This window comes from Chaetodon trifascialis, chromosome 7, assembly GCF_039877785.1.
Source record: "Chaetodon trifascialis isolate fChaTrf1 chromosome 7, fChaTrf1.hap1, whole genome shotgun sequence".
NCBI lineage: Eukaryota > Metazoa > Chordata > Actinopteri > Chaetodontiformes > Chaetodontidae > Chaetodon > Chaetodon trifascialis.
Window position 1 is genome coordinate 27,117,097 of NC_092062.1, and position 27,640 is coordinate 27,144,736.

Consider the following 27,640-nt stretch of genomic DNA (forward strand, 5'->3'; position numbering starts at 1 on the left):
TCGTGTTTGTTTGTGGGCCAACGGGACATTTTGAGGGTTAAGATGAGCTTTCCAAAAACTGCTGCACATCAGTCAGGTCTCTTTTTAGGGCTGAGATTTCCTCATCAAACGGTCTGTACGACGTGCTGTATGCGATCTTACTGACAGAGTTATGACGCCTCACACAGCCGTGAAAATAAAAGAAAAACACCCTGCAGATTTGCGGGCATTGTGTGTGTGTGTGTTTGGGTCATAGCCATCTGTGAACAAAGGACCCCATGGCTGCTCACCGTAGTTTAGTGCATGAAAAATCTCAATGCCATAGAGGCGTCGGAGCATGTTCTGTGTCGGTCTCTGTGACTGCCCTCCTGTGTCAAAGCCAACGCGTCCCTTGGCAAGAAATTAGCTGTGTAGCAGCAGCATGATGCCAGTTTCGTACATGTAGAGGAACTAAGAGCACTCAATATTATTGAATCGTTGACCCCGTTGCAACACAACTCTTTTTGGAGCAGCCAGTGACAAACAGTGTTGCACTACCGCGTGAAGGCAGCCCTCTCACCTTCCGTCACAGTCAAAGTCGTAAGAGGGGTCCGGCAGAGACCTCTGTAAAAGGTCTGTGTTTGACACAGTCTGCACCAGCGGCACCTCTGAATGTGAGAGCAGACAAAGTTGGTTTCAGAAGTGTAAAACGCATACTCGTGGGTGTTCTTCTTTTATCTTCCTGCCTCTGAGGCACGACTCGTACAGCCTCACACAGCTCCACAGTGAACTCTGAATGCCGCTGAGTGTTGTTTGTGCGTCTCATGACATCGCTGTGATCGATTTTCCTTTGGTCTGAAATCATTTTTTCACCCATTGTTTGTGGTGAAATATTCTAATCGTCGCATCCAGATGTCTCCAGTAAACCCAAATGTGTGGCCATGAGCAAATCCTGGACCTTGGTGTAGTTTTTGTGCAAATGAGCAGGACTGTCGTCTGTGCTGTGTGGCATGTCGTCGAGCCGAGGCTTCCTCTTCTGTGTGATCTGATCTTATGCAATAACACCATGATACGGCCATTTCTAACTCATCACCACTCGTGCTTGTGTCATTGCCATGAAGAGCTCGAGCTACTGGCTCTAAAAACAGGCCTGACTCACTGTTTGGACATCACTTAAAACCAGATTTAACCGTGCAGTCGTTTACAGCATCGACTTAGGGACTTCCTCTATATTATCTGGAGAGATATCTCTTTAATCCACTTTTAGAGCGTTAAAACAAGGTTATTTCCCTTACCTTACAGCAAGATCTTTATATCTACAGAGAACGTGAGTCCTCTTCCACAGAGGGCGCCATGTTGCACCGCCATGTTTCTCCAACTGCTGAAAGTGTAACAAAAAAGACACAGAACACTGAGGATTATTCTCTAATCCTGATCAGACCATGAACAAATAAAAACATGCAAGGTGTTAATTAGACTTCAGATGAGTCAACCCCAGTCACTCTGTGCAAAGGGAGAAATGAAATCCACCCATCCATGATGTCCTGTACGTCACGTCTTGGCAAACACAAACGCCTGCTGTCCTCACAGATACTGTACAAGAAGCATTTTACAGACCCACGGCCTGCATGAGGGCAAATTTCTCAATGGAAATGTCTGCAAAAGATCAGTTTTACAAGGTGCAAGGTTCATTTATTTATCATTCTACGGCACAGGGTTGTGTAACAGCATGCTCGTTCTGGTCCCTTTATGCTACACACAAAACAAAAATTATGTAAGTGGATGAATAAATAATAAGTCATAAAAATAAACCGGTTTTCATGGGAAGGGGCTCCCAGGCTGAGGAAAGAAGCTGCTCTGTAGCCTGGTGGTGCAGCAGTGGATACTCTGCAGACTCCTCACATCACTGATACCACTAAGGCTCGACAGGTGAGTACCAATGATGACTGTTTATTTCTTCTCATAAATTAAGCAATGAATCATCATGTAGGAGTCGGACAGCTGGTAAACAAGGTATATTCTTAGCTATAATATTAAATATACCCATGCTTACCATGCTTCAAAACACAGGGGCTTCTTGGCATCCCCAAACCATGTGATAATAAGTCCCAGCTCTCCAAAGTGACTCATCATTAGCGTGAAAGTCAAAGAAAAAAAGGCCTCAAATCCACATCCGTATACTTCACAAGGTGAAAACATGAGGTGCTTGAATGTGAATGAGGATTTTAAAAGAGTGGGTGATCTTTGGTACAATCCAGAGTGTTTGAAATGGAAGAAATGGGCCTGATGGAGAAAAGCTCTTGTTTCATGACAAATCACACAACATGCTTTTGCAGTGTGTCATATTTTGGCATCATAAATTAGTCATACAACAAAAGCTTTAAAGCAAAGGATCAAGTCACCTTTTGACTCACCTCGTGTTTTAACAGATTCGGTGTTCCAGTTAGGATCCTGGTGCAAACAGCATCGCAGAACACATACTTTACATTTTAATAGACGCTCTGACTGACCAGTGGTATGCATAAATAATAAGACAGCCACTAGTCTGCAAGACAGTAGCCAGCAGGCTGAATGCCAACCTGGCTAAAGCCTGCACGCCTGCATTAATGGGCGCTGAAATACCAACACTTGATATATATTCACCAAAGATTAGAGGAAAGGATTAGGTTGATGTGTTGCAGTAATGGCATTACTGAATTAAATAGCATTTACTTTATCTTAACCCCATATCAAGTTCTTCAGTGACTCCTGAAGGTGTGTGCAGGATAATATTGGAGCATAGATCGAGTAATTGAGCCCCAAAGTGAATCAGGCATCAGGTTTGAATGCTTCAGCCAATGTGTGCATCACATGGCTTCAATGAAGTGTTGAAACAGAGATGAAAAGGTTTCTTCTTCCTTTAAATGTAAAGAAACTGAATGGTTAAAGATGAGCACATGCTACCGTCAAAACTTTGACACAGCAGGGTTCACAACCTGGCAAGATTACCCTGTTCGCCTTTTAAACCCACGCGCCCGCCAGCAGGTAACAGTATGTTATGCACTTCACGGCTCATTTACCTGCTGTAAAGGCACTCTTTCCACCTTGCAAATCTCTTAATATGTAATTTATTAGTAATTGCAGCAGGGGCAGTCCAAATAAGAAGGTTTTGCAACATTTATTGCACATGATGGAGGCAGTAAGTGCAGAGAATTGCTGCCCTTTAATACAACAATCTGCTTAAAACAGAGAAAATGTCCTCTTAGGCTGCACCTGAAGGATATTTTCAACACTGGCCGTGTGATAACACCTTGTTAGTTATGACTAATTCAAGATGTGGTCAATTTAAGTGGGTTTTCAGTTTCATTCTCTGCAGCCAGTGATGCAACAACTTAGTCATTGCTGAAGTTCCTGTAGATTAACCCTCTGAACATAGTAAACAACACGTCACGCTTTGCAGATCTTCTCCTTTAAATTATGTAAATAAGCAATGCTTTTATGGACAGATTTCGATCATCGCCTCAAATTCAGAGAGTTTTTATGGTTGTCAAATACAGAGCGCAGTCATAGAAATCCATTAATTTATTTGTTATTGATTGTTTGTTATTTATAATTTCACCAGCTCAATCCTCAGGTGAAATACTGAAGTTCACGACTCAAAGTTCGACCTCCTGTTGCAACCACACCTGCCTTCAAATAGTCACCGGAGCAGGGTGTTGAATCCCGAAATGTAACGTGAAATCAGGGAAATTAGATGATTTTATCTGAGTTAATCTGTGGAAAACTCATAAGGTGAGGGCTGCTGTGTTTCCAGAGGAGGACCGGTGCCGTTCAGCCCACTGCAGCCGCGGCAGGCTACTTCCGTTCCGCAGAGGGCGACAGGCACCAGCTAGCCAAGACTGTGGCGGAGGTCCAGACACAATAGACTGGGTAAGTTTTAATAGTGAGCAAAATAGATGATTTAAGGTCGATATTTCACTGAGTGACCAGTGTGGACGAATCGGTCTGCTGCCTGTGCGCGTTTCCAGGCGAAGTCGAAGGTCAGTTCGTCGGTACACGCGCTGAAAAGACCGCAAACAAACAAGACGGTCGCGGTTAGTCGGTCGCACGAAAAAGGGGCTCCGGCTATGTGCTGGAACGGAGTCGTGCCTTGTTGCTATCTGACGCGTTTAATGTTTCGTTGTCTCATTTAGCCTTGAAACACGTTCACGTACCCCCGGTTTTAATGTTCATAAACACAACGTTATGTGCAATAATCTAGACGACTCACGTCTAAATTTATGTTACGGTTATCCAGTTGTCGATTCACTTATTAAGGATGCTTAGCAAGCAGCCCCCCCTCACACGCACGCTGTTCAAGAAGTAGTCCCATCCCTGAAGTCGTTGGGCCTGAGTGTTCGTTGCCAGCTGGGGGGGGTGGTATGGGGGGGTTTGCAGGTATCAATAGCTCTCTGCTGAGGGGAGTCACCACCACGATACGTTTAATAAACATCAGCATGTAGTGGAATTGAACTATTATACAGCAGTGTGAGCTTCGAGTTTGCGGCTGTGAAACGGTTAACTTCAGCGCGAGCGGGTGTGAACCGTGTGCTTAGCTAGCTCGTCGGCTAACGGCAGTTCGCTCGCCGTCACGGAAACCTTAGCTAACGTTAAATAAGTACTTGGAAAAATAGCAGCGGTGGAGCTAACAGCTTTGTTTGAGCCCCCTCTCCACACACACACACACACACACACACACACACACACACACACACACACACACACACACACACACACACACACACACACACACACACACACACACACTGGTGGAGCAACCAGTTCAACAGATAAACACGAGTATAATTTCCCAGGTAATATCCCAGCTCTGACTTTAAACATGCTTCCTATGTTGACTGCTGCTAATAACCGTCGTCATCACAGTGAAATACAGGATTTCTGTTATCAGAGGAATGATGTAGTTAAACTACCAAAACAGAAATCCGTTTGTCAGTTGGTCTCCCAGCTGCTGTGGCAGGTAAGCAGCAGTTGTTTATGAAAACATGCAAATAGTTGTTTAGAAATAGTGAAAGTGGCTCATTGTGAGTCCTGAAACTAATCAGCTACTGTGGCCACTCGGGGGATTAGCATCTGCTTTGGCTGAGGTTAGAAATCATCCTGAAACTGCTCCACCTGATGTGGTCTGACTAAGCTCACTTCGCTGCCCTGCTCTCTGCCTCAGGTCCCGGCTCTTCTCCAATCCAAACCGGTATGTCGGATGAGGATTCCCGCGCCAGCACCAGCTCTTCGTCCTCGCCGCCGTCCTCCAGCCAAAGCAGACAGAGGGACACGCTTTGCAAGAAGAAACGGGAGAGCAAAGCCAGCATGAGCAAGACCTCCAAGCTGCTCTCCACCAGCGCCAAAAGGTTCAGATGAAAGCCCACTTCACAAAGTCAGCAATCGGTTATTAGATTCTCACACAGTCAGGCGCTCAATCGATCCCAATATTGCTTTAATCTGAATTTGTTCTGATAGTAATTTGGGATTTCTCATGAGAAGAAAGGCACGTGACGTCTTAGTGCAAAGCCACCTGGACCTGCTTGTGTTTCAGCTCTGCAGCGAAACATCTTCTAGAACCACAAACAAGTCCAGCTTCCTTTGGAAAGTACTTAGAAGTACCACAACCTGGATGAATGAGTATCGTCATATGACTGAAGACCCCTTTTAGCACCTGCTGCTGCTGCACTTTAGCTGATTTCTCACAGGGATAAATTGACAAAACATTTGAGTGCAGTGAAGTATGATTGGAGAAAGTTTTCAGGAGAACAAGCTTTCTAGTGCTTCACCGTTCAACAGTCGTATAGGAGGAAATCCATCATAGAAGAGGAACACAAGCTAATTTCTCCTCAGACGATAGCCTCAACAGACCATAACGTACGCGGTCGTAACATGTACTTTGTTCAGAGTGAGTGACTCAGAGCTTCCTTTTTCTGCTCTGAAAACAAAACAAAACCTCGCTCCTCTTGGTCTTTTTATAGCTCGCTCTCACAATCATTGCTGAAACCAATAGCAGAAATCACATTACTCACAAGCTGATAACATAAAGAAGCGATCCAGAATGTGCATCCACCAGAGATGACAGAACTTGTCTTTTAACTTGTAATCATCAGTGACTGATGTGGTTTCTTGTGTGTGCAGGATTCAGAAAGAGCTGGCTGACATCACACTGGACCCTCCGCCAAACTGCAGGTGGGTTTCGCTCTTTGCTTAAAGTCTGTCCGTTGTCTGTCGAGCGGTGCAGTGATCCCACCCTGCAGGTGTCCCGCTGTGGGATCAACTAAACCGTTTTATTTTAGTCTTGTGCAAGTTTTACTCTTGCGTTATTACAATTTTTAACATTTACAAAGAGATAAATCTGCATCTGACACCTGATCAGTTCAGTGAGGTGAGGAGGCCTCAGGGTGAGACGTTACATCAGGCTGCAGTATTTCTTCTCAGTTCAGTCAGAAGTGGTAAACTGGCTGTTAGTGATATGTTCAATTTAAATTTGATAGTTGTATTTTTTTTTAAGCTTTGACAGTAATCTGAGTTTCACTATTAAAGGTCCTTGTCAGACATGTTTTAAGACATGTAAAAATACTTTGAATAATAATAATAATGCACTCCTTCTCCCTCATTGAGAATCTGTGAAAATGCAAACGTTTTCCACTTTAAAGGTCTCGTGTTTCGCTGAGAAGTCCGTCCTCAGTGTTTGTGTGCTGGGACCCTTCGAGGGTCCACATGGCTGTAGACGTCCAAGATGAATCTTGGCCCATAACTGGCCTCCAAACGAGCTGAAATCCTGCTTGTACAAACATGTGAAACTGAGACGAGTGTGAAAACGTTCTCGTGATGTACGAAACTGCTCGTACATCATTCTGCACAGTGAAGTGAAGTAGCAATAAGCACAATATTTTTTTGTCTGGAGGGGGACTGTGGACGCTTTACGACTGGGAAAATAAACTTGTCAGATATATATTGACAGCAATGCTTTCAAATGACCTCATTTATATTTTTGGCATTTGTGTGCTGCAGTTTCTTGTCACGGCTTTGCAACATTATACTCAGACACTAATGTTTCCGCTGATCTAAAATCAGCTGATACTGGCTGTGCCTCTGTCCTTTCTTATGTGTGGAGATGTTTGAACACCAACATTATTTTTAGGCCTGTGCAAAATGTAATTAAGTTGTCCAAAGAAACCACAGTGAGCATTGATTGGTTACTGACTGTAACTCCGTGCGCATCGAAGGTATTAATAAGAGATTTCCTTTTTAGCCCACTGAACTGTTTGGCAGCATGAGGAGTTTGAATATGTAATGTTGGACTCTGGGACTGTTTTTCACCAGTTTTAGACATTTGAAGTTGAGTAGTTGGGAAGATAATTGAGAAATGTATTGATAAGAAAGATAAGGGTTAGCTGCAGGCCTAAATTTGGCGTCTCGTATGAGAGCTTACGTGTGACTGACCCCTCTGCTGCTTGGTGAGCTGTAGAGTTGAGACTTGAAAAGCGAACCTGGTCTGGGTTCAGGCTCCCGTTGCAGCAGGTATGTTCCCACCTGAGGCAAATCACTGAAGCCTCCCCCCTCCCCCAGGCTGCCGTTCTGCAGCTGAGCCTGACCTCTGACCCCCCTGTGAAAGTAGAAAAGAGAAACAGAGGAATCTCTCCCATCAGGGCTCGGCAGATCAAACAGCCGACCTCAGGCCACAGACCGTCGATATGAACGCTGTCTGGAGGAAAACAGGTTTTTTTTTCTTTTCCAGTCATCAAAACGACGTTTCTGCTTCTGTTGTTGTTGCTGCCGCTTGTCTTCGTGTCTAAAACAGCAGCTTCTCCGGCTGTTTCTGGGTGGGAAAGCTAGCTGCCACCTCGCAGGGAGCCGGCCTTCATTTGAAAATCAGTGTGTTTGTAAAATGAAGCTTTTAGTTTTCCGTGTTTCGCTTCACCTCGTGTGACACGAGTTGTGAAATGTGTGTTTGCGTTGTGGTGAATTGAAAGGAAATGACAGAGAACAGTCATTAATGCAGCAGTTATTTCAGATTGTTCTGCTGGCTCTCATTCAGCGTTTCCATTACTTTTGAAATAACTCACAAATGACAAGTTGATAACTTGACTTCCACCTTCAAAATCTGCGTCTAGTTTTAGTAAAACAGGAAATGGAAACAAACAGTAATCACAGGCCTTGGTGAGCTCTGTTTAAAGCCCAGTGAGGCTTTCACTGAAGCCTTGAGTGACAGTCAGAAGATGATTCGCGTCTCTGACTGCATCGTGACTACGGCGCGATGATGCTCATGGTTAAACGAACGTCCTAAATCGTGGATTAAGGATGGATTAATGCTGCTGAAAGTTCTGACACTGAAGGACAAAAGCAGCAGCAGCAGCAGGTTTCGGCAACAGGCTCTTGTCATTCAGGCGAATTCTTAATGGACTTAGTAATTACAACAATGAAGTGTGACAGCTTAAAATACAACCTGCCCCAGCGTGATGGATTAGAGCCACGTTTAATTGAGTGCCTCCTATTATGTGACAGTGTGTTTTGTAATAATTTAAACGTTCAACATGTGAAAATACACTCAGGCTTAACTTGTTATTGAAGGGGGGGGCATGGCTGCACGTAAGTGATATTAATGAAACTGAAGTCGTTTGTGTTGAGTCCCAGCTTCACTGTTGGTACTGTGCAGATTATTGATTTATTTGCGAGTTTATTTGTGCTGTAAAATGATTGGGCCTAAAGCCAGAGTGTCACACAGGTGGCTCTGTTCACCACGGTGACCTCTGCTGCACACCTGACCTGCTGTGGAGGAGGTTAACGTTCAGTTTCAGGTTTAAACCACTGATCCATCCTCGTGATGTTCTCTGTGAGCTCAACAGAGGGATGCCTTCAGCTTATTTGGTGGCACGGTGGTAACACTGTCGCCTCACAGCTAGAAGGTCCCGGGGATCGATTCCCGCTGTGGGTGCCGGAGGCGTGTCCTCCACCATGCCTTCGGTGTCTGCCGCTCGAAGAAAGGGGCCTTTCTGTGTGGAGTTTGCATGTTCTCCCCGTGCTCACCCGGGGTGTCCTCATTAAATAACCCCCACTAAAAACATGCATGAAGATCACCACCTGACCAATGGTGACGACGGGGAAAACTGGGTCCCTGGGTGCCAGTCGGATGGCAGCCCACCGCTCCTGGTCTGCCACAGAGGAAGGACGACCAGGATGGGTTAAAGGTGGAGGAAAAATTTCACCAGTGCATGGCGTGTGTGTGCATGTAGTGTGTGACAAATAAAGGGGATTGTCTCTGATTCTTCTACATGCACACTTGCTGAACTGTATGTTGGTCAGTGAACGTCACTTGTTATCTGAAGCTGGATTTCACTGCTGCTGCAGCACTTATGGCGCATTTCCATTACACAGTTCCAGCTCTACTCGACTCGGTTCTACTCTACTCTACTTGGTTTGGTTGAGTTTCCATTACAATTGAGTACTTCATAGTACCTCCTCAACGTAGGCGGGGTCGTCATACCACGTCTGCGCGAAACTGCCATGACGTCAGTTTGTATGCGACGCAAACAGAGCCGACAAACAATGGAGGACATCGAGGCGATGTTGTATTTGCTGCTCGGTTTGTGGCTTTTTGTCACACACAAAGCAAGAGAAGAAACCCAGAAAAGGCTTCGGGCTGCAAGGCAGAACACTCTGGAAAAGTACAGGCAAGTTTGGGGCGGGATTGTTTTTCCGGTGTTGGACGTCGCAGACCAGTGACGACACTCTCCAGCCAATCAGTGGCCGACAGGCTGTTGACGTCACACATATAGTATCGCTTCTACTCGCTTGGAACCTCGCCAGAGCAGGTACTAAAAATAGTAACGGGTACCAGGTACTATCCCTAATGGAAACACAAAACAACTGGGTAGAGTAGAGTTGAGCCGCGCTAGTGGAAATGTGGCATTAATGTTCAAGCTGTGTGACTGTTTGAAGTCTGTAGTGCACAAGGCAACATGGCTGCTGCTCAGCTAGTGTTGAAAACATGCTCCGGTTTGGCTCCCGAAAAGGTTTGGGCCAGTTTTCAGGAGTGTATCCGATGTAGCTCAAACAACAAACATCTTCTGTGAAATCAAAATGAATGAATCCTGGATCAGACTTAATGGTTTATCCTGAATGCAGAAAAGTGTTGTTTTTACAGTGAGGAGGAGTGTGTGTGTGTGTGTGTGTGTGTGTGTGTGTGTTTGATATGTGTTCATATCATTAAAATCACTTGGATGTCGAAGCCTTTCATGTGGTGGACGTTTTCATCCATCTCATGTCCCGTCATGTCTTTTAACACGCATTTAAGAGTCCAAACTGTGCTCTCTGCATTGATTTATGCGTTATAGCTGGTGCCAAACGTCCATGGTTAACGCAGATCAAAAAAGCACCGCGGAGCACAACATCTGCCCCCACACCCCCGAAGAGTTTTGGATCAATACTATTATGTCTTGTATTCATGACCCCAAGGGCTTCAAGACCACATGTTCTGCATGTATGAGGGATAAAGGCTGGGCTGCTTTGAGGGGAAATCAATACAGATTACAGATCATGACGTGTAGACACACCATCGGGGATTTGCTTTGAACTGAGGCAACTTCAGAATGACGCACAGGGGAAAAGGCCCTCTCATCACTCCTCGTTTAACGGCAGAATATACTGAAATCTGAGTCATTTTGCAGAAATGCATCAATGGTGCTGCATTTTATATTCAAATGATGATTATTGAACACATGTTAAATGAGACAATTTGCACACGTTACGCTTGCTTTCATCCATCAAAGGCAGCGCAGCTCCGAGCTTTCCCGTGATGATTTTCCCTCGATCCTTTGAGCTTCAGACATGATGCAAATCTTTGATGCAGCGTCTCCTCCTGCAGATCATGCTTGACTTTTGGTGGAATTTCCCTTTAATGACACGTGTTGAGCAGCTCTTTAATGGAAGGCGGCCGTTACAGTCAGCTTTACTTCATCACCTTGTTGAAGAAAGAAATTGACACCCACATGCTCCACCATGCTGCCAGGAAGCTTCAGTCACGCAGCGATTCATCATGCACACAGTTCATGAATGAGTCTGACTTTCACACTGTAGTACACACTGCATCAGATACTCCATTGACGGAGATCCAGATGCATCAGTTTGAAGCAACAGCAGCATGTAATCCGATGTCCTGACACTCCTCCTCAGCGTGTGGGCGTCTTTGTTTTCTCTGACTTTATTTATTATCCTGTATTTGCCTTTATTTCCTGTGCGTCAGGACCATCTAGAATGGTAAATACTATTAAGAAAGAACGACAAGAACAAGCATCGATTCTTTAAAGAAAGTGCTTTAAGGAACTTTGATTTTCTGTTCCCTCGGCGTCCCCTGTGGACAGGAGCAGCGTGAGCAGAACCTCCCGTTCTTTCACCGTCCCCTTTGCTGCACATGCCACAGCATCGGCCATTACCACAAAATATGATGTCAGAAGTAAAATTCAGTAAAGGAAAATCTCCCCCTGTGTCCTTTTAACTGACTAATGTACTTCTCACTGTGAGACTTTGTCTGGGAAAATGTGAAATTCAGCTCTCCCGTCCTGTGTTTCGTAAATCATTTGGTCTGATTTCGTGGTGAATCAGACCTGCTGACAGGCTTTAAGAATAGCTGGATGGAAATGAGCAGTTTTCTCACTGATGGCCTTGTAGCTCAAAGAGGATCATCAGTATTGAATTGAGAAAAACTCCTTGTAGCTTCTTTAAAACGTAAATATGAGATGAATCCATAATGTTTTGGAAAATGGAAATGAAGATGATTAGAAGGTTTTGTACTCAGCACCGTCCTGCATGGATGCAGCATTGCTTCAGTTTTTGTGACAGTAAATGTAAGTGAAGGTGTGTTTCTGCCTGCAGTGCTGGCCCAAAGGGAGACAACATTTATGAGTGGAGGTCGACCATCCTGGGACCACCGGGCTCCGTGTACGAGGGAGGCGTCTTCTTCCTGGACATTGCCTTCACGCCAGACTACCCCTTCAAACCCCCCAAGGTACTGACTTTAGCAATACATATGCCTGCTGGCACTCACTTGAAGTTGTGTACAAATACCACCTGTAGTCACCTGGTTTGGTTTGAAAACAATAATGAAACAAAATTATTTTAGTACTTTAATAAAAATCTGAACAGTTGGCAGCTGCATGTTGACGCCAGAGATTACTGTTCAGAGGGAGTGAAGCACGTTGACGGGTTTTCAGGCTGTCATGTGAAAGCAGAGATCTGACATGGGGGAGTTTTGCTCTGCTGTCACAGATGGATCCATTAAGTTCAGCTTTGAAAATGTTGCTTAAAGGACACGTCTGGTGTTGTTCTATATATAATCAAATCCCACGAAAGAACTAAAATTAACTGTGTCTGTGCATCCTTAATACTTTCTGACTCTCCTACCTTTGGCAGTCAGAATTGAGCCTGTCGGTTCAAATGCAGACGTAAAATTTTCAGGAATATTTACTTCCTTTTTAAAAAAAAAAAAAAACTGGCTCAGTAATTTCCCAAAACAACAGTGGGGTTGTGAGTGAGTTTTCCCAGCAGCAGGATGGTGAATGTGAGATCAGCTCAAAATAAAATGTCGTGTGTGTGTTCAACAGCATGTTTGAATGATGTGGTTTTAGTAGTTTTTGTTGTAGAGTAATAAGAATTCACTGCTGGTTTTGGTCTTTTATTGGATTTTTATTGACAACAGAGTATCACCAGACTTCAGAGCACACAGGAACGATGCACCAGAGTAAAGTTCAGCTCCTGTCGGATTTCCTGCAGCTAACTAGCAGCTCTAGCTTGTGTGTTTGCCTGAAGCATTGGAGCAAAGACAAAGTGCTGACTGTCTTCTGTGAGACACAGCTCCTCCTGCTCTGGTTTACTGAGCTGCATTCACACATGCACTGCTGCCCTGAACTTTTACAGACATTAACCGGGCGAGTTTGTGTCCACAAATGTGCCAAACAGGACTTTACCCTTGTACAAAGTCCGTTCAACATCCGAATGAGCCCACGTGTGAATGGAGCAGATGATTGTCTGGAGAAAAGGCGAGCGACTGGGTGTGCTGATGACGTTGCAGAGTCTAGCTGCCATCGCTCCGATTGTGGCCTCCTGCACGCTCCACCCAGCCGTCACCCCTCGCCCAGACCAAAAGTGTAACTCCAGACAATGTCCGCACGTTGTCTGGAGATGGTTTGAGAAAACACATCAGCGCATGTACAAGCAGAAGAGAGATGAACACATGAGTACAGGCTGGCCTTCGAAAGCTGCAGATCACACACAGGTTTCCTCCGGTCTCTGTGGAAAACAGTGGAAAGTGTAGAATGTCATTGGTCCTGTTTTTTGGAAAAACATTTCTAGCATTCGCTGTCTCGTGAACACGTAGATCCACTGCAGGCCTTCAGGAGACGCCACAGAAAGTCGCTCTTCGGACATCTGTGTGGTCTGCTTTCATTTGCTAATGGATTTCTCCTTAAGAGCTTTCTCATTTTTCTAGCTTTACTAGTGGATCCTCTGTACTAAATGGATTCACTGTACTGTACTTTCCGCTGTCTGTGCACATGAGTAGATGAATACTGGTTCATTTGTTTGTCTCGACACGATTATTTGGACCAGTTAAGCTACTTTGTGTAACAAGTATGGTCAGCAACCATAAAACAATGGGCCTGATGAAAAAACAGCCTGTTCTGCAGAGATAATGACAAAACAAGGAGCTCCTCTTTGTGTCGGCTGTTTGTTTTCAGCTAAAGCAAACCCTTATAGAGCATCGTATGCATTTCTCAGCTCTTTATTTTAGACAGAATATTGTGGCTTGTATGTGTGAGAGAGAATGGAAAGTTTGGTTTCCCGTGTAAATGTCAGTAGGAAGCAGCCTTGTGAAGTTAGAAAGGCAAAGGTGGATTTTAAAATATTCTTTTATCTGAGAATCTGAGCCGAGTGCGAAACGTTGTCCTTCCTAAACGCTTCAGCGCCTCTGATGCTGGTCGTGCTGCAGACCTACGCTGACACGTAAAAACACGTCACACTTCCAGCTGACGTTTCCAAAATACTTTGGTTTTCAGTGTTTCTATCAGAACATTTGCTGCGAAATCACTTTCTTTCACCTTAGCAGCAATATGTTAATCACAAGGTCCCCACATACCCTGCTTTATCGGTTATTTCATTAGAAATGGTTCAGAATTCACCAAATGAACATCGTGCTGTGTTGAACACTTGAAACTAGCGACTGAGACCTTGAACTCATCAGGAAAATGTTTACTGAGGTAATAACCTGAGTGAGAGGAAGGGTCATCTTCTCATAGACTTCTATACAATCGAACTTCTTCTTGCAACCAATTGAGTCGCCCTCTGTTGGCCATTAGAAACAACGCAGGTTCTCACATTGGCTTCACCTTTCAGACCCACAGACTGAGTCCACGTCTTTGAACAGTCTGGTCAGGGCTGTGCTTCCTGGCATGTAGAAGTACCTCTGTCCAGCCACCAGAGGGCTCCTGTCACACAACCCTGCTTCCAAAAAAACTGGAGGCTGTGTAAATCATCACAGTTGGTTGTAATGTGCGTCCTCACCAGTAGATGCCACTAAATCCTCCTCAACGCTTTGACATAACATTTATAAACAGTATTGTTGTTTTAACAGTTTATCATTGAACTTTCTGCATTAATAAACCGTCTGTAGGTCATGTGTGACTGCTCTAGATGCTGAGCTGCTTAGACTTTACAGTTGTGAAGGAAAATTAATATAAAAAGCTTGCAGACATACAAATCCTCTGTAATACTGCAATATGTCACATTACACATCCTATTACAGGATTATAGACTGTTTTTAGTGCATCTGATGTGGTTAACATCACTGAACCGCTGCTGTGTCTGCAGGTAACATTTCGTACGAGGATCTATCACTGCAACATCAACAGTCAGGGGGTGATCTGTCTGGACATCCTGAAGGACAACTGGAGCCCCGCCCTCACCATCTCCAAGGTGCTGCTGTCCATCTGCTCCCTGCTCACAGACTGTAACCCAGGTAAGACTGACATCTAAGAGCATTTGAACCGCAGGCTGCTGTTGGTCGTCAGTCTGAGGTGGCCTTTGAAAGTTCACAGTTTGGTTTTAACGTCTTGGGCTCACTGCAGCGAGCAGCACACAGAAACGTTTCACACTTATTCTGACTGGTTCATCGAAATCCTCCGCCTGTGTACAGCAGGAAGCGGTGGCAGCTGTGTTTTTTCATTTTCTGTCTCTTCAAATCTCAGCGACCTCTGCTCCACCTTTCATGTTGCGTCATGTATTTGTAGGCAAAGCAAAGTGTTGAGGCTGAGGGGTCGCTGCTCGAGTCAGTTAAATTGTAACCCGAAATTTATGGTTTTACCAAACAGCACAAATCTGAAACTGGTGTGTAAGTGCTGCCACCTTGACAGGAAACCCGGCGTCATCTGGACATCCTATTCTGTTTCTAAATGTGCTCTGCACGTAAGAGCGAAAGCACAGGGAGATTTTCCATCAGGCAGCAGACAAAAGTTATTTCTGTGCCGCAGGAGACGCACTTGATTTGCTTTATCAATCGATCAGTCGATCATGAACCTAAAACTACTTTCCAATGTGCGAAACACAGTTTGAATCAGGTGAGTTGAGGAAGTGGAATCAGTATGAACATTTCTAAAATCCTCTTTGTTTTTCTGACACACCTAAAGTTATTTGTTGTGAGCCAGATGTTAATTGAACACAATTAATTAATTGATCAGAAACAATGCGGGGGGAGGAAAGCTTTCTAAGCCTGTTAGCGTCTCCTCCTCGCAGATCCACTTAACTTGCGACCTGTTTTTCTGTTCAGCCGATCCTCTGGTGGGAAGCATCGCCACCCAGTACACGACTAACAGAGCCGAACATGACCGAACAGCCAAACAGTGGACAAAGCGATACGCCACATAAACGCACCGAGGACGGCGGCGGGAGGAGGACGAGGGGTGGGGGGGCTCCGGGTGGTTTGTGTTGGGGGGTTATTTGTATCTCAGATTTTTAGTACTTTATTGTCTGGTATATTTTTTGCTTCCTGATTAAGTTATCTCTGCAAATATGGTAATAAAGGAACACAATGGAAAGGAAGTCTGTCTGCCTCTTTTTTTTTTTTTTTTACATTGTCGATTGAAGAATAGATCCACACACAAACCCACCACACAGATTACCAGGAATTACTTTCAGTAATGCTGGACACAATTCTTCAACTCTTTTCAGAATGAATGCAGTGTTTTCAATATATTGATGACACTTATGGTCATTTTCAGTATATTTGCTGTCTTGTCTCATAATTGTTTGACCCTTTAAAAACTTGCTATTGAGCATTCAATATATTTATATAAACATGTAGTTGTACCGCATATTTATTAATATTTGTAATTATGTTTGCTGTGGACACCCAAAACTGGATGTTGGTTTCAAGAACATCAGATACAAAGACAGGAAAGTATTTAGAGACTAAAAAGTACAGAACATCTCCAGCCTCTTCCTTTAAAGCAGTGTTTCTTAACTCCGGTCCTCGGGCCCCACTGCCCTGCATGTTTCCCTCCTCCACCACTCCTGATTCAAATGATCAGCTCGTCATCAAGCCCTGCAGTGGCCTGATAACGAGCCACTCATTTGAATCAGGTGTGTTGGAGCAGGAAACATCTAAGCCTACGTTTACACGTAGCAGGGTATTTTTGAAAACGGGTATTTTAGCCCCTCCGTTTTCATGGTGCACATATCATCGTTTTCAGAAATGTTGTTGTTGTTTACATGAACATGGATAAATACGCCGTTGAGCGCTATGCCAAGCCTATGGGCACGAGTGTAAACAAGGTGGCTCACATGACATTAAGTATTTTCAGTCGCATGTTGTGACGTTTCGGAACCTAAAACGCCGTTTAACCCTGTTTACACGCCAACAAATAACCACCGTTTTCAGAAATCTCCACTTTGGCCGGAGTTTTTAAAAATTAGCGTTTTCCGTGGAAAAAAAGCTCTGTTTACATGTAAATGTTAGGCCAAACTGCATGAAAACATATGCATTTTCCCTGAGTGTGAACGAGGTCTGAATCATGCAGAGCAGTGGGGCCCGAGGACCGGAATTAAGAAACACTGCTTTAAAGAATGGCAGAGTTTGGGGATTTTTCATTTGCACTGCCAATGAAATGGTTCAACTTTCTCTTCCTGTGAAATGTTCTGTAAGTAGAAACTGCACTCCTCTCCAAAAGGTGAAACATCCTTGTCAACATTATAAGGCAGAGTCGTCCATTATTTTTGTGTTTGTATAATTTCAGGGAGAAAAAGGAAAAGCACCGTCTAAAAGACTTTCCGCCCCAACAGGTTTGAGCTCTCAGATAACCGACATCTCATCAGCTCGTTCACATCATTGTTAGGAAACACCAGGTGATGCAAATTTTAAGGCTTTATAAACTCTGAGTCCTCAAACACTGTCCCAACAATCAGCAGCCGTGGACTCCTCCAAGCAGCTGCTCTCTGAAAATTAAAGTAACTGATGGCCACAAAGCAGGAGGCGACTATAAGAAGAGAGCAGAGCGCCTCTGAGTGGCTGCAGGAGGCCTTCAGGAACATTCAGCAGACATTGACGTGCAGGTGCTCTGATCTGCTGTGCAAACACCTGCACAAATATGACCTTCATGGCAGAGTCATCAGAAGAAAACCTTTCCTGCCTCCTCACCACTAAAAATTCAGCATCACGAGTCTGCAAATGAACATGTGAACAAGCCAGAAAAGTCCTGTGGACTGATGAAGTTCAGATACACAACGAGCAAAAAGGGTGCAGGCTTTCATGAGGCGGGGGCGGATCCTTCACGCTTTGGGCTTGTGCTGCAGCCACTGGCCCAGACCTTTGCTTCAGACTCTTTTCCTTTTTTGTGAAAAATATTAAAGAAATGTGTCATCTTGTACTTTGTGCTGTTTGGAAATCAGGTCATCTTTTACTGGCTTAGCTATTCACAGTCATACAAATCTTAACCAGCCTTTCGATGCCACTAACTTTCTTCCTCTTGAACCAGGTAAAAGTCTCCTTTTCATGAGACGCCTGGTAGAGACAGCAGCATGAAACCAGCACAAACTGAGACATCTGTAACACTACGGAGGAGATACTTCAATAAACCTGCTTCTAAGTTGGATCTGAGTGTGTTCACTATTAGCTCTTAAAATACTTCTGATGGCTGAAAGCTCTTGAGGATCTTATGTCCTGCCAAGAGTGAACCATTCCACAGAGGCCTGAACCCTGTCCAGACAGCTGAATCTGGTAAATAAATACTCTCTCAGCTGGTAGTACTCGTGCTTTTCAAACTGACAAAGGGATCTTTGCCCCTGTTTCTTTAATTGTCAGAGCATCTTTTCCAAAAACCCAATATATAATTCTCTGACAACAACAAAAAACAACCCGAGTTAATAGATCACTCATCTTCCAAACACGGTTTTGTACACGTGCAGCAAGATCCCAAAATTGACTAAACACGTCCCTCTGGTCAGCAGTTAAATGTTAATCATTCACATCAGTCATTCACATTGCAGGTAACACGTGTAGCTGAGCCTGAGAGGTTTACTATCGGCCAGAGAGATTTATGATCCAATGAACATAAAATCATTAAAGGGTTAATCAGAAACACGGCGTTCCACCCAGCTACGCTATAGAGCTTTGGAAACTGGCAAATGTGCAGATGTCTGGGTTGAAATGGGGTTAAGTTGGGTCGAAAAGGAGGTTTTTTTTTTCTTTCTTCTTTTTTTTTAGACATCTAGGTTAAATATAACATGATGCAGTGATTATGTTCAGAGGATAATTAGGACCACAGTGAAATATAAGATCCTGTCTGTTCATCTATGATGTCTTGTTATATGTCAAATATATGCTAAAAATATTTTGGAGTGTTTGATACCAAAATCATTGTTTTTTCTCCCTGTTAAACACTGAAATGGTTTTGATTCCAACTATTGAACATTACTGTTCTGTGTTTTGAGCTAAAGGCTGCATTCTGATGCAGAACATGTGAAAGGTTGACTGTGCTCACCATCTTGGTTTGGAGCGTAAGCGTGCTAACATTTGCCCTTTAGCACTAACCACAGAGCACAGCCGAGGCTGTCGGGAATGTTGTTGGTTTTCCAGGTATTTGAACATAAAGTACTGGATAAATTAAAATCTTTGCCAGATGTTTGCTCCAAACTGCGGTTTAACTGTGGCTTTAAATGCTGTTTAAGTTTAGCACGTGTTATCTATTTGTCTAAAAAACTAACTTCTGGGCCCAGTTTGACCTATTTTTCACCTTGACACCTGTACGTCTTCTGACCTGAGAATAATCAGATCTTGATTGCTGGGGGAGTTTGGGGACTTCCATGGGGCTTAACAAAATGACAAATAACACAATTTCACTTTCACCTCACTTCTTACATGTATGGGGGGGGGGGGGGGGGGGTTCTCCTACAGATGTAAATCCTGTAATTCTTCATAGGCCACATCTTGTCTCTGATTGGCTAAACTGAGAAGTCAAAGGCAGTAACACAACGCAAAGTTATTTCAATCTGCACAAAGTCAAAGCCAGGGGCGGCTTGAGGGTTAACTATGAGCAGATCTCAAACTTATCCTGCTGCATGTTGAATTTATTGGGGAAAGCAGGTCATAGGTTTTGAAGTAATGATTGTAAGTAGGATATGAATTCAGCCTGAGTGCCTTAAAAGGGGGGGGGGACTCCACCCACCCATATCAACTGATTGTGACGTGCATGTTTTTGTACAAATACAAGTGAAAGCAGCAGAGGCTTTCCAAACATGGAAAAAAAAGTGTTTTTTAAGGCTGTGATTGTTTCATTTACAGGTTTAGCAGTTACATGAACATTTAATACAGAAAAACATGAAATAAAGCTGGTGTCGGCTGATGTGAGGATTGCTCTAACTGACGTGTTAAAGGGCATTAACACAATATGGACACATTTGAGTTGAGAATAGTGATCCCTGTTCTGGTCTTCTATTAAAATAAGTCAGTCGTATCCACGCAGGTCTACAGTTTATATATGAACTGTATGTACATGTATGTAAATGTATACAGAGAGATACACAAAGAATAAATATACACATGTTGATGCACAAACTCATACGTACATGCTCATTATGCAGACTGGCCCAGTGCAGGACTCTCTGTTTAATGGTCTATTGGAGTACTGTTACTGAAGCAGTAACCTTTTAATGATGTAACTGGTGGTACTAATTCTAATGTGTAACAATGCAGCATTTTACAAGCTGATGTTTCAGTTTGAATAAATATACGAATCCATCATGTACACCAGTAACTACAAATGTCAAATATATGTCGTGGTGTAGAAAGTGCATTTCCCTCATGGAGAATGGAGTACCTGTTTAAAGTAGCATAAGATAAACACATTCAGGTAGCTCAAATTTAAACCTCTTGTAAATGTACTTCCTTTAAAGTACTGCTCTTCACACTCAAACGACGTGTGTTTGCCTGCCGCAGCTCTGCGGCATCGAACTGTTAAAAAACAGTCATGTAATCGACTGGAAAACCTTGAAAACATGCTCCTCCACCGTCGGTACACGGCCGCACGCGGCCTGACATACTGTACAGCTCGAGCTTCGCCCCGCACGTTGTGCTTTGCAACGTGACCGCTGTGTTACCATTCCTCTGTTACGTCTGTTGGACGCGCTTGGCTCCGCCCCTCGCTGTACCGAAAGTGTGTCACTGGGTTAAAGTGGCTCGAGCGGCCGGGCGGAGAGGCGTGGCCGACAAATGGGTCACATGGGCGAGCCCACTATTGAGAACATTGAGTTCTCTTGACTAACCCGCAGTCACACACAACAAGGAGGGAGTTCCTCCGGATCGCACGAACGTCCACGACTTGTTCTCCCCCTCAGACTCGGACCTGCAGACTATTTCCTGGAACTGAATCCCGATGAGCTTCGGTACCGTCGTGCTACTCGTCGTACTCGCGCACATTCGCCAAGTTTAGTGTCCGTCGTTTTCGTGACTGGCAGAAGCCGCGACACAGACAGACAAGCAGACGCACAGTTGAGTTTAGTTACAGTCTCTGTTGGAGATTTTGCTTTTCCTGGAACGGAGATGCCTGAGGACACTGGATCAGCCAAGCCTGGTAAGAGGACAATAATCCGTAAAATGACTGTCGAAATGAAACGATGGAAAGCTTTTAATGTTTCAGTTGCATGCACTCAGGTGAGGCTTGGACTTTGCTGCAGTGTGAACATTTGTCCTCCATAGAGGTCTGATGTAACCTTAAAACTGACTTCACACATTAGCACAGAAAGCTTTATACCGCCGTCACTGGCTGTCACACTGGTGGAGAGGAAACTCACCAGTTAAGTGTAACCTAGTTAAGAAAATGCTCTAAAATTCCATTTGTGCCTTGAATTCACGGAATGCATCATAATGAGTATAATTAAATACACCCAGACACTTAAAACTGTGCTTGTAAGAGGGCAGGACACAAATGAATGGTGTCCTGAAATTGAAAGTTTTTTTTCTTCCTGCTGTGCAGCGTCGTTATCGTCCCCTCTGTGCCAGAAAAAAACGGCACATTTTTAGAAATTATTCTACAAAACTGTCGTGAAGTTAAAGTGTATTATAGCCGTGTTAGTGTGTGTTAAAACGGGGTTAGGAGTGCCAGTGCGGCGCTGCGTCGACGCTACACTCACATTTGACACAACAACAGTGTTTATGTTCCCCGGTCCCGCTCACATGGACAGCGTAGCCTAGCCATGTGCCAGTGTGTGTACACGCTCTCTGGAACACTGCTCTGATTGGTCGAGGGGCGTTCCTGTCCTCACGCACCCTTCAGTGCAGCCCTTCTCCGATTGGCCGGAGCGGAGCCCGTGACGCAGAACGTTGCATAATCCGCTCAGTACACGGCTCTCCCGGCGCGAGGCTGGACTGCAAGATACACGTGAGACGGGGAGAGACAACAGCCAGTGACCTAGATTTTTTTTCTCCTCGCGCCTCGCTTTCACAGAAATTCATGACAGGTCCACGTGTGGGTGGGCCGTGAAAGAGAACAGTCATGGTTGGGGTTAGGTAATCATGTGCTGGTGCCTCTAAATTTAGGTGGCTTAGGAGTTGGTGAAGGAAAAACACATTTCAACTTTTACACAGATATTCAGAGAGCTGCATTTTATTTTTAAATGGAAACTGACTCAGCGTGTTTGGTATTTTAATAGCGCCCTGCCCCACTTCAGATGACTCGGTCTAATAAGTCACTGGAACAGCTCAGTGCCCAAGGACACGCAGATAACAAATCACAAGTTACATTTATTTGAAATGCTTAAATGTGTAATTGCTTGACACATTTTTCACGTGGCATGTTCCATCACACGTTTTTTTTTTGTTGTTTTTTTTAAACATGGCTGCAGGCTGTTGCTCCAACAAACTTTAAATTCCTAATCAAACAGCCACCAGGGCTTTTTTTGTCAAGTCATTACATAACCTGCCAGAAGATTATTTCTCCCTCTGCATTCTTATGTTTCTACAACTGTTGTGTTGCCCCAGTGCTTCAGTGACCCCGTCTGGTCAGCACGCTCCCATACCATGCAGTCTCAGGCATGTTATGTAACGCGTTATCCAACCAGCAGCACTGGAGGTGATAAAGCGGGTCAATCACAGCAGCGAATAAAGCAACCAGGAAACACAGACGCGGGCGTGTCAGGGGCGCCGGGTCTCACTGTGCCGCCGAGCGTTTGTTTATTTGACATACAAAGCTAATTTTTATTACTGTAGTTTAAACATTAACTCCTGTAATCATCTACAGCTGCTTTTAGCTTTGGGAGGCTTGATGTGTAACAGAAAAAGAAAACATTTGATATGGAAAACATTATTGAAAACAGCAGCAGGAAGAGTCTAAACGTCTACATTCAGTCACATTTTAAAGGTCATGGTAGAAGTCCGAGCTTTAACATGTCACCGTCTCTCCACAGCAGGAGTCATCGCCTATATTTCCTCTGGCTCTGCCTCCAGCCCAGAGTCCTGCATGAGCACCAGCCCCAGCAGCGGCTACCTGTCCACATCGCCCACTCTGTCCCGCCCCTCGCTGCCCAGCAGGGCCGTGGGCATGGTGGTGGATATCTCTCCGCCGGCCAAGAATGGCCACCAGCGTAGCCACGGCACGGAGAAGGCAGGACGCTCCTCCACATCTGCCAAGAGCAGCATCACCAGTAAGCACAACATCAGCCCCGCCATTACTGAAATAATGTGCTGTTAAGAAAAATCCTGCATATCCGATCTGGTGCACGTGAGTGATTAATAATTGTTTTTGCAGAAATCAACGGAATGGTGCTGTTGTGTAAGGTGTGTGGCGATGTGGCCTCCGGCTTCCATTATGGCGTCCATGCTTGCGAGGGCTGCAAGGTGAGACACGTTCCTATGATGAAGCGTTGCCTCCCTGCAAGTGTGATTCATATGGCCTCGCTGACTGCACACGCTCACATGACTAATGCTCCCCATGGGGATTGTGCGGTTCCTTAGGGCTTCTTCAGGAGAAGCATCCAGCAGAACATCCAGTACAAGAAGTGTCTTAAGATGGAGAACTGCACCATCATGAGGATCAACAGGAACCGCTGCCAGCAGTGTCGGTTCAAGAAGTGTCTGGCTGTCGGCATGTCCAGAGATGGTGAGCAGCTGTTTGTGTTGTTGTCGTGCAGATTGATCAAAAGCAAAAAAAACATCCTGCTGCAGTTTTCTGCCATGTGTAATTAATTTACTCTAAATCTCGACAAGATCTAATGGCTGTCATTGTTTATCCTCAGCTGTGCGGTTTGGCCGCATCCCAAAGCGGGAGAAGCAGAGGATGCTGCTGGAGATGCAGAACGCCATGAACAACATGATGAGCAACAACAGCCAGCTGCACAGCATGCTGCACGGCCACCAGAGCCCGCCGCTGCCCATGGAGGCCATGACCAGCGACGCCAGCTCCTCGGCCTCCTCCTCCTCCTCCTCCGCCTCTGATTCCCCATCGTGCTCCAATCCCTCCTCGCCGCAATGCCCCCAGGACACAGAGTCCGTGACGTCCATGGACACCAACTCCAGCTCCGCCTCCTCCTGCGCGTCAGACAGCGGCGAGGACGAGGCCGTCGTCTCGGTGAGCAGGCAGCACCAAGATGCCTTCGCGTTCAGCCAGCAGAGGTCACCGAGCCAGGGCCAGGCCTCCCCCTCGCCAGTCACGGCCACCCTGGAGACAGAGTGTGACAGCCGCATGGAGGAGCAGCAGGAGAGCTGGAACTGCTGGAACAACAACAATGTGGTCGTGGGCGGTTATCAGCACAGTTCCTTCATCAGCAGCCAACACGGCACCAACGCTGCTTACAGGGAGGAGAGCAGAGTTTACCAGCAGCAGCCTCAGCAGCAGCTCAGCAGCGCCCCCAGCTGTGAACCATCAGAAGACAGCCAAAGACAGCATGAGCTCAGCGCACAAACTGCCTCAAATGGTTGTGACGGACCAGCCAGCTGTGTGAATAATAGAGCACACTTGGTGAGTAATTCATTTTTTTCCATTCTTAAAATTCGTCTTGTGGGTTTAAACTTAAGTTCGTCCCTGATCAACCTTCCGTCGCCGTGTTTTTCCAGGTCTGTCCAATGAACACGTCACCGTACGTGGACCCCCACAAGCCGAGCCAGGAGATCTGGGAGGAGTTCTCAATGAGCTTCACCCCCGCCGTGCGGGAGGTAGTCGACTTCGCCAAGAGGATCCCGGGCTTCCGCGACCTTCCCGAGCACGACCAAGTCGGCCTGCTGAAAGCTGGAACTTTCGAGGTGAGAGGGCGAGCGGCGAAAACAGAAACGCTCCGTGTTGTTCTGCGCTGGCTTTGAAGTCAAAGCGGCGAGCCTCTGAACACGGGCTCCACTGTGGCTTTCCCAAACAGAGCAGACTGTCAGCCGTGTGTGCTGACTAATATTTGCTCTGATAACAGTTGGAATGGAAATGAAAGAGACTTCACAAATTCTGTGCTGGTGCAGTTGAGACTGTGTAACGTCCTTCAGGGAAAAGCTGAGATGCTCACATGCGATTCAGATTACTCTGTGTGCGGGGGCCTGGCTGTTTCTTTATGCAGATACTGAGCAACTTTTAATGAAATGATCTTCAGGACGACGCCAGAGAAAGTTTGAATGAGCAATGTGGACATTTAGGAGTTGGGCAGAAAGTTAAAATTCAGATAAAGACAAATACACAAAATATTTCTAAATGACTGCAGTGTCTTCTATAATGATCCATTAAAATATCTATAATAACCTCGCCGTCCCTCTCTTGACTCCCAGGTGCTGATGGTCCGATTCGCCTCCCTGTTCAACGTGGTCGAGCGGACGGTGACCTTCCTGAGCGGCAAGCGCTACAGCCTGGACACGCTGCGGTCGCTGGGCGCCGGCGAGCTGCTCAACTCCATGTGCGAGTTCAGCGAGAAGCTGGCGGCGCTGCGGCTCGACTCAGACGAAATGAGCCTCTTCACGGCCGTGGTGCTCGTCTCAGCCGGTGAGGACACAAAATATGTTGTTATCACGAGGCTCAGAACGAACCCCGACGCTCTGTCGAATCACCGTTCAGCTAGAAAACTGCCAGATGAGCTGAAGCGTCACCGCAGCCCTGTCCTGTCCTCCAGCATTAACCTTTTCTCTCTTTGTGTCGCGGCCCAGATCGCTCAGGGATCCAGGACCTGAACGCCGTCGAGGCCCTGCAGGACAAACTGATCCGGGCCCTGCGAAACCTGGTGATGCAGAACCACGGCGACGAGTCGGCCACCACCTTCACCAAGCTGCTCCTCAAGCTTCCCGAGCTGCGTTCGCTCAACAACATGCACTCAGAGGAACTGCTCTCCTTCAAAGTTCACCCATGAACGCTTCCTGACGGGCGCCGCCTGCGCCCTCCACCATATCCACACACCTCCACCTCCACCAGGACCTGCCTCTCTCTGCCCCCTCGCCCTCTGCCTTCGACCAACCCTGTTGTGTTTCTAGAATGTACTGAAAGTTATTTTTTATTCTATTTTTATCGAGCAGACCGTGTGGGGTCTGAAGAGACGCGAGTATAAAACTGTACTGTATTTAAAGGAGAGATAGCTCACGCTTGTTGCACACAAACACGCGAGCGCTCGTGTGTCAGAGGTTTTTAGTTTTTCTACTTGGAGAGAACGAAGAGCACTTAACTGGCTTCACGACATGAGCAGAAACCGATCGGTCGATCCAAAAGCCATTTTATTCCAAAGTGTATTCTGTGACGAGCGGGTGAATGTGAGAGACAGGATGAACCTTACACACCGCATGTTTGTGTGGTCCAATGTTTTGACTGATCCGTGTCAGCGAGAAAGGCAAGCTATCAGAAAACGTATTGACGAATGTGTGACGATCGCTGCTAATGCATGGCTGTACCTAATGCGAACAACTATTACTTGGATGTCCTCCCCTCGCCTCAGAGCATCAGTTCGTCGCTGTACAGTGTTGTACGTTTTCTTTTTATTTAACATGTTTTTATTTTTGTTACGTGTTCAAGCCTTTGTCAGCTGCCTGCACGCTGCCTGGTGATTTCTGGGGGAGTTGATGACGGCGTTTTCAGTAACACTACATTTGCACATGCTCTGGAGCAGAAAAACCCCAAGTACCACAAAATCCACAAATAACGTGACAGCATCATGTAAACAAAGTCACACTTATGTTTTTACAGTTTCCCTCTTTCTGGGTTTTATGACTTTTTTTTTTAACCTCTGTGTGCTTTCAGCATCGCACTGAATGGACACTTGTTTTGTTATCTGTTTTGTTGGAATATCACTTTCTTTGACTGGCAACGCTGCCGAATGTAAATAACTCTATAAATATCTATAAATATATAAATATCTGAAGAACATAGAATATAAATATGATATAGTATGAATAAATACAAGTTAAGAATACTCTGTAGTTTGTGTTTTTATTGATATCTGAGTGTTTCTGACTGAACGAATCTGAACCTTCAGAGCAGCTGTTTTTCACCACTAGGTGGAGCTATTTGTCTACAACCTTGATTTCCTCATGGAAAATTTCCCTCTCACGCTTGAAAACCAGTTCCTCTTTGCAAATCTTTGCATAGTATTAATGAGTTTAGAGTCCAGTGATCCACGAGGCGCCTACAGAGCGACTTTCTGCCACATGCACACACCTGAAAGCAGCTGAGCGCAAAAAAAATACCTGTTTTAAAGAGGAAAATGAACTGAAAGCTGTCGTCTCACACGGAGATCAATAAGATCATATATCTCATATCTATCTATATATCTCATATATATATGCTTAATTATTTCCTATGATTACGGCTTTGCACACTGTTGGCACATTTTTTTTATGACACTGGTGGCATCAGCCATCTTTGACAAACAGATCAAGAAGGCCGGCTCTGTCCTGGGATGCCCCCTCGACTCAGTGGAGGCGGTAAGAGAGAGGAGGATGATGGCTAAGCCGTCATCCATGATCGAGAACGACTCCCACCCCCTGCAGGACACTTTAACAGCACTGGAGAGCTCCTTCAGCGAGAGACTGCTTCACCCAAAGTGTGTGAAGGAACGCTATCGCAGGTCCTTCCTTCCTGCAGCCGTCAGACTTTAAAACCAGCAGTGCTCCCAGCAGACCACACACTCACCAAGACTTTCAAACTGTGACAATATTTAGCCCAGGTGAATTTCT

The 27,640-nt window shown here is 45.3% G+C and overlaps 2 protein-coding genes across 2 annotated transcripts; both read left to right on the plus strand.

The window, feature by feature from the left end:
- Positions 1–3,598: 3,598 nt before the first annotated feature.
- Positions 3,599–16,061, plus strand: LOC139334329 (ubiquitin-conjugating enzyme E2 E1-like). The gene is made up of 6 exons (XM_070967145.1): positions 3,599–3,867; positions 5,159–5,342; positions 6,115–6,165; positions 11,851–11,983; positions 14,839–14,986; positions 15,794–16,061. Exons 2-6 carry the CDS (start codon positions 5,188–5,190, stop codon positions 15,889–15,891), a joined length of 585 nt encoding a protein of 194 aa, XP_070823246.1. The 5' UTR covers positions 3,599–3,867; positions 5,159–5,187; the 3' UTR covers positions 15,892–16,061.
- Positions 16,062–20,784: 4,723 nt separating this feature from the next.
- nr1d2a (nuclear receptor subfamily 1, group D, member 2a) lies at positions 20,785–26,880 on the plus strand. The gene is made up of 8 exons (XM_070966765.1): positions 20,785–21,089; positions 22,921–23,157; positions 23,262–23,350; positions 23,468–23,612; positions 23,749–24,470; positions 24,566–24,751; positions 25,256–25,466; positions 25,628–26,880. The coding sequence occupies exons 1-8, from the start codon at positions 21,059–21,061 to the stop codon at positions 25,825–25,827; spliced, it is 1,821 nt and encodes a 606-aa protein (XP_070822866.1). The 5' UTR covers positions 20,785–21,058; the 3' UTR covers positions 25,828–26,880.
- Positions 26,881–27,640: the final 760 nt, after the last annotated feature.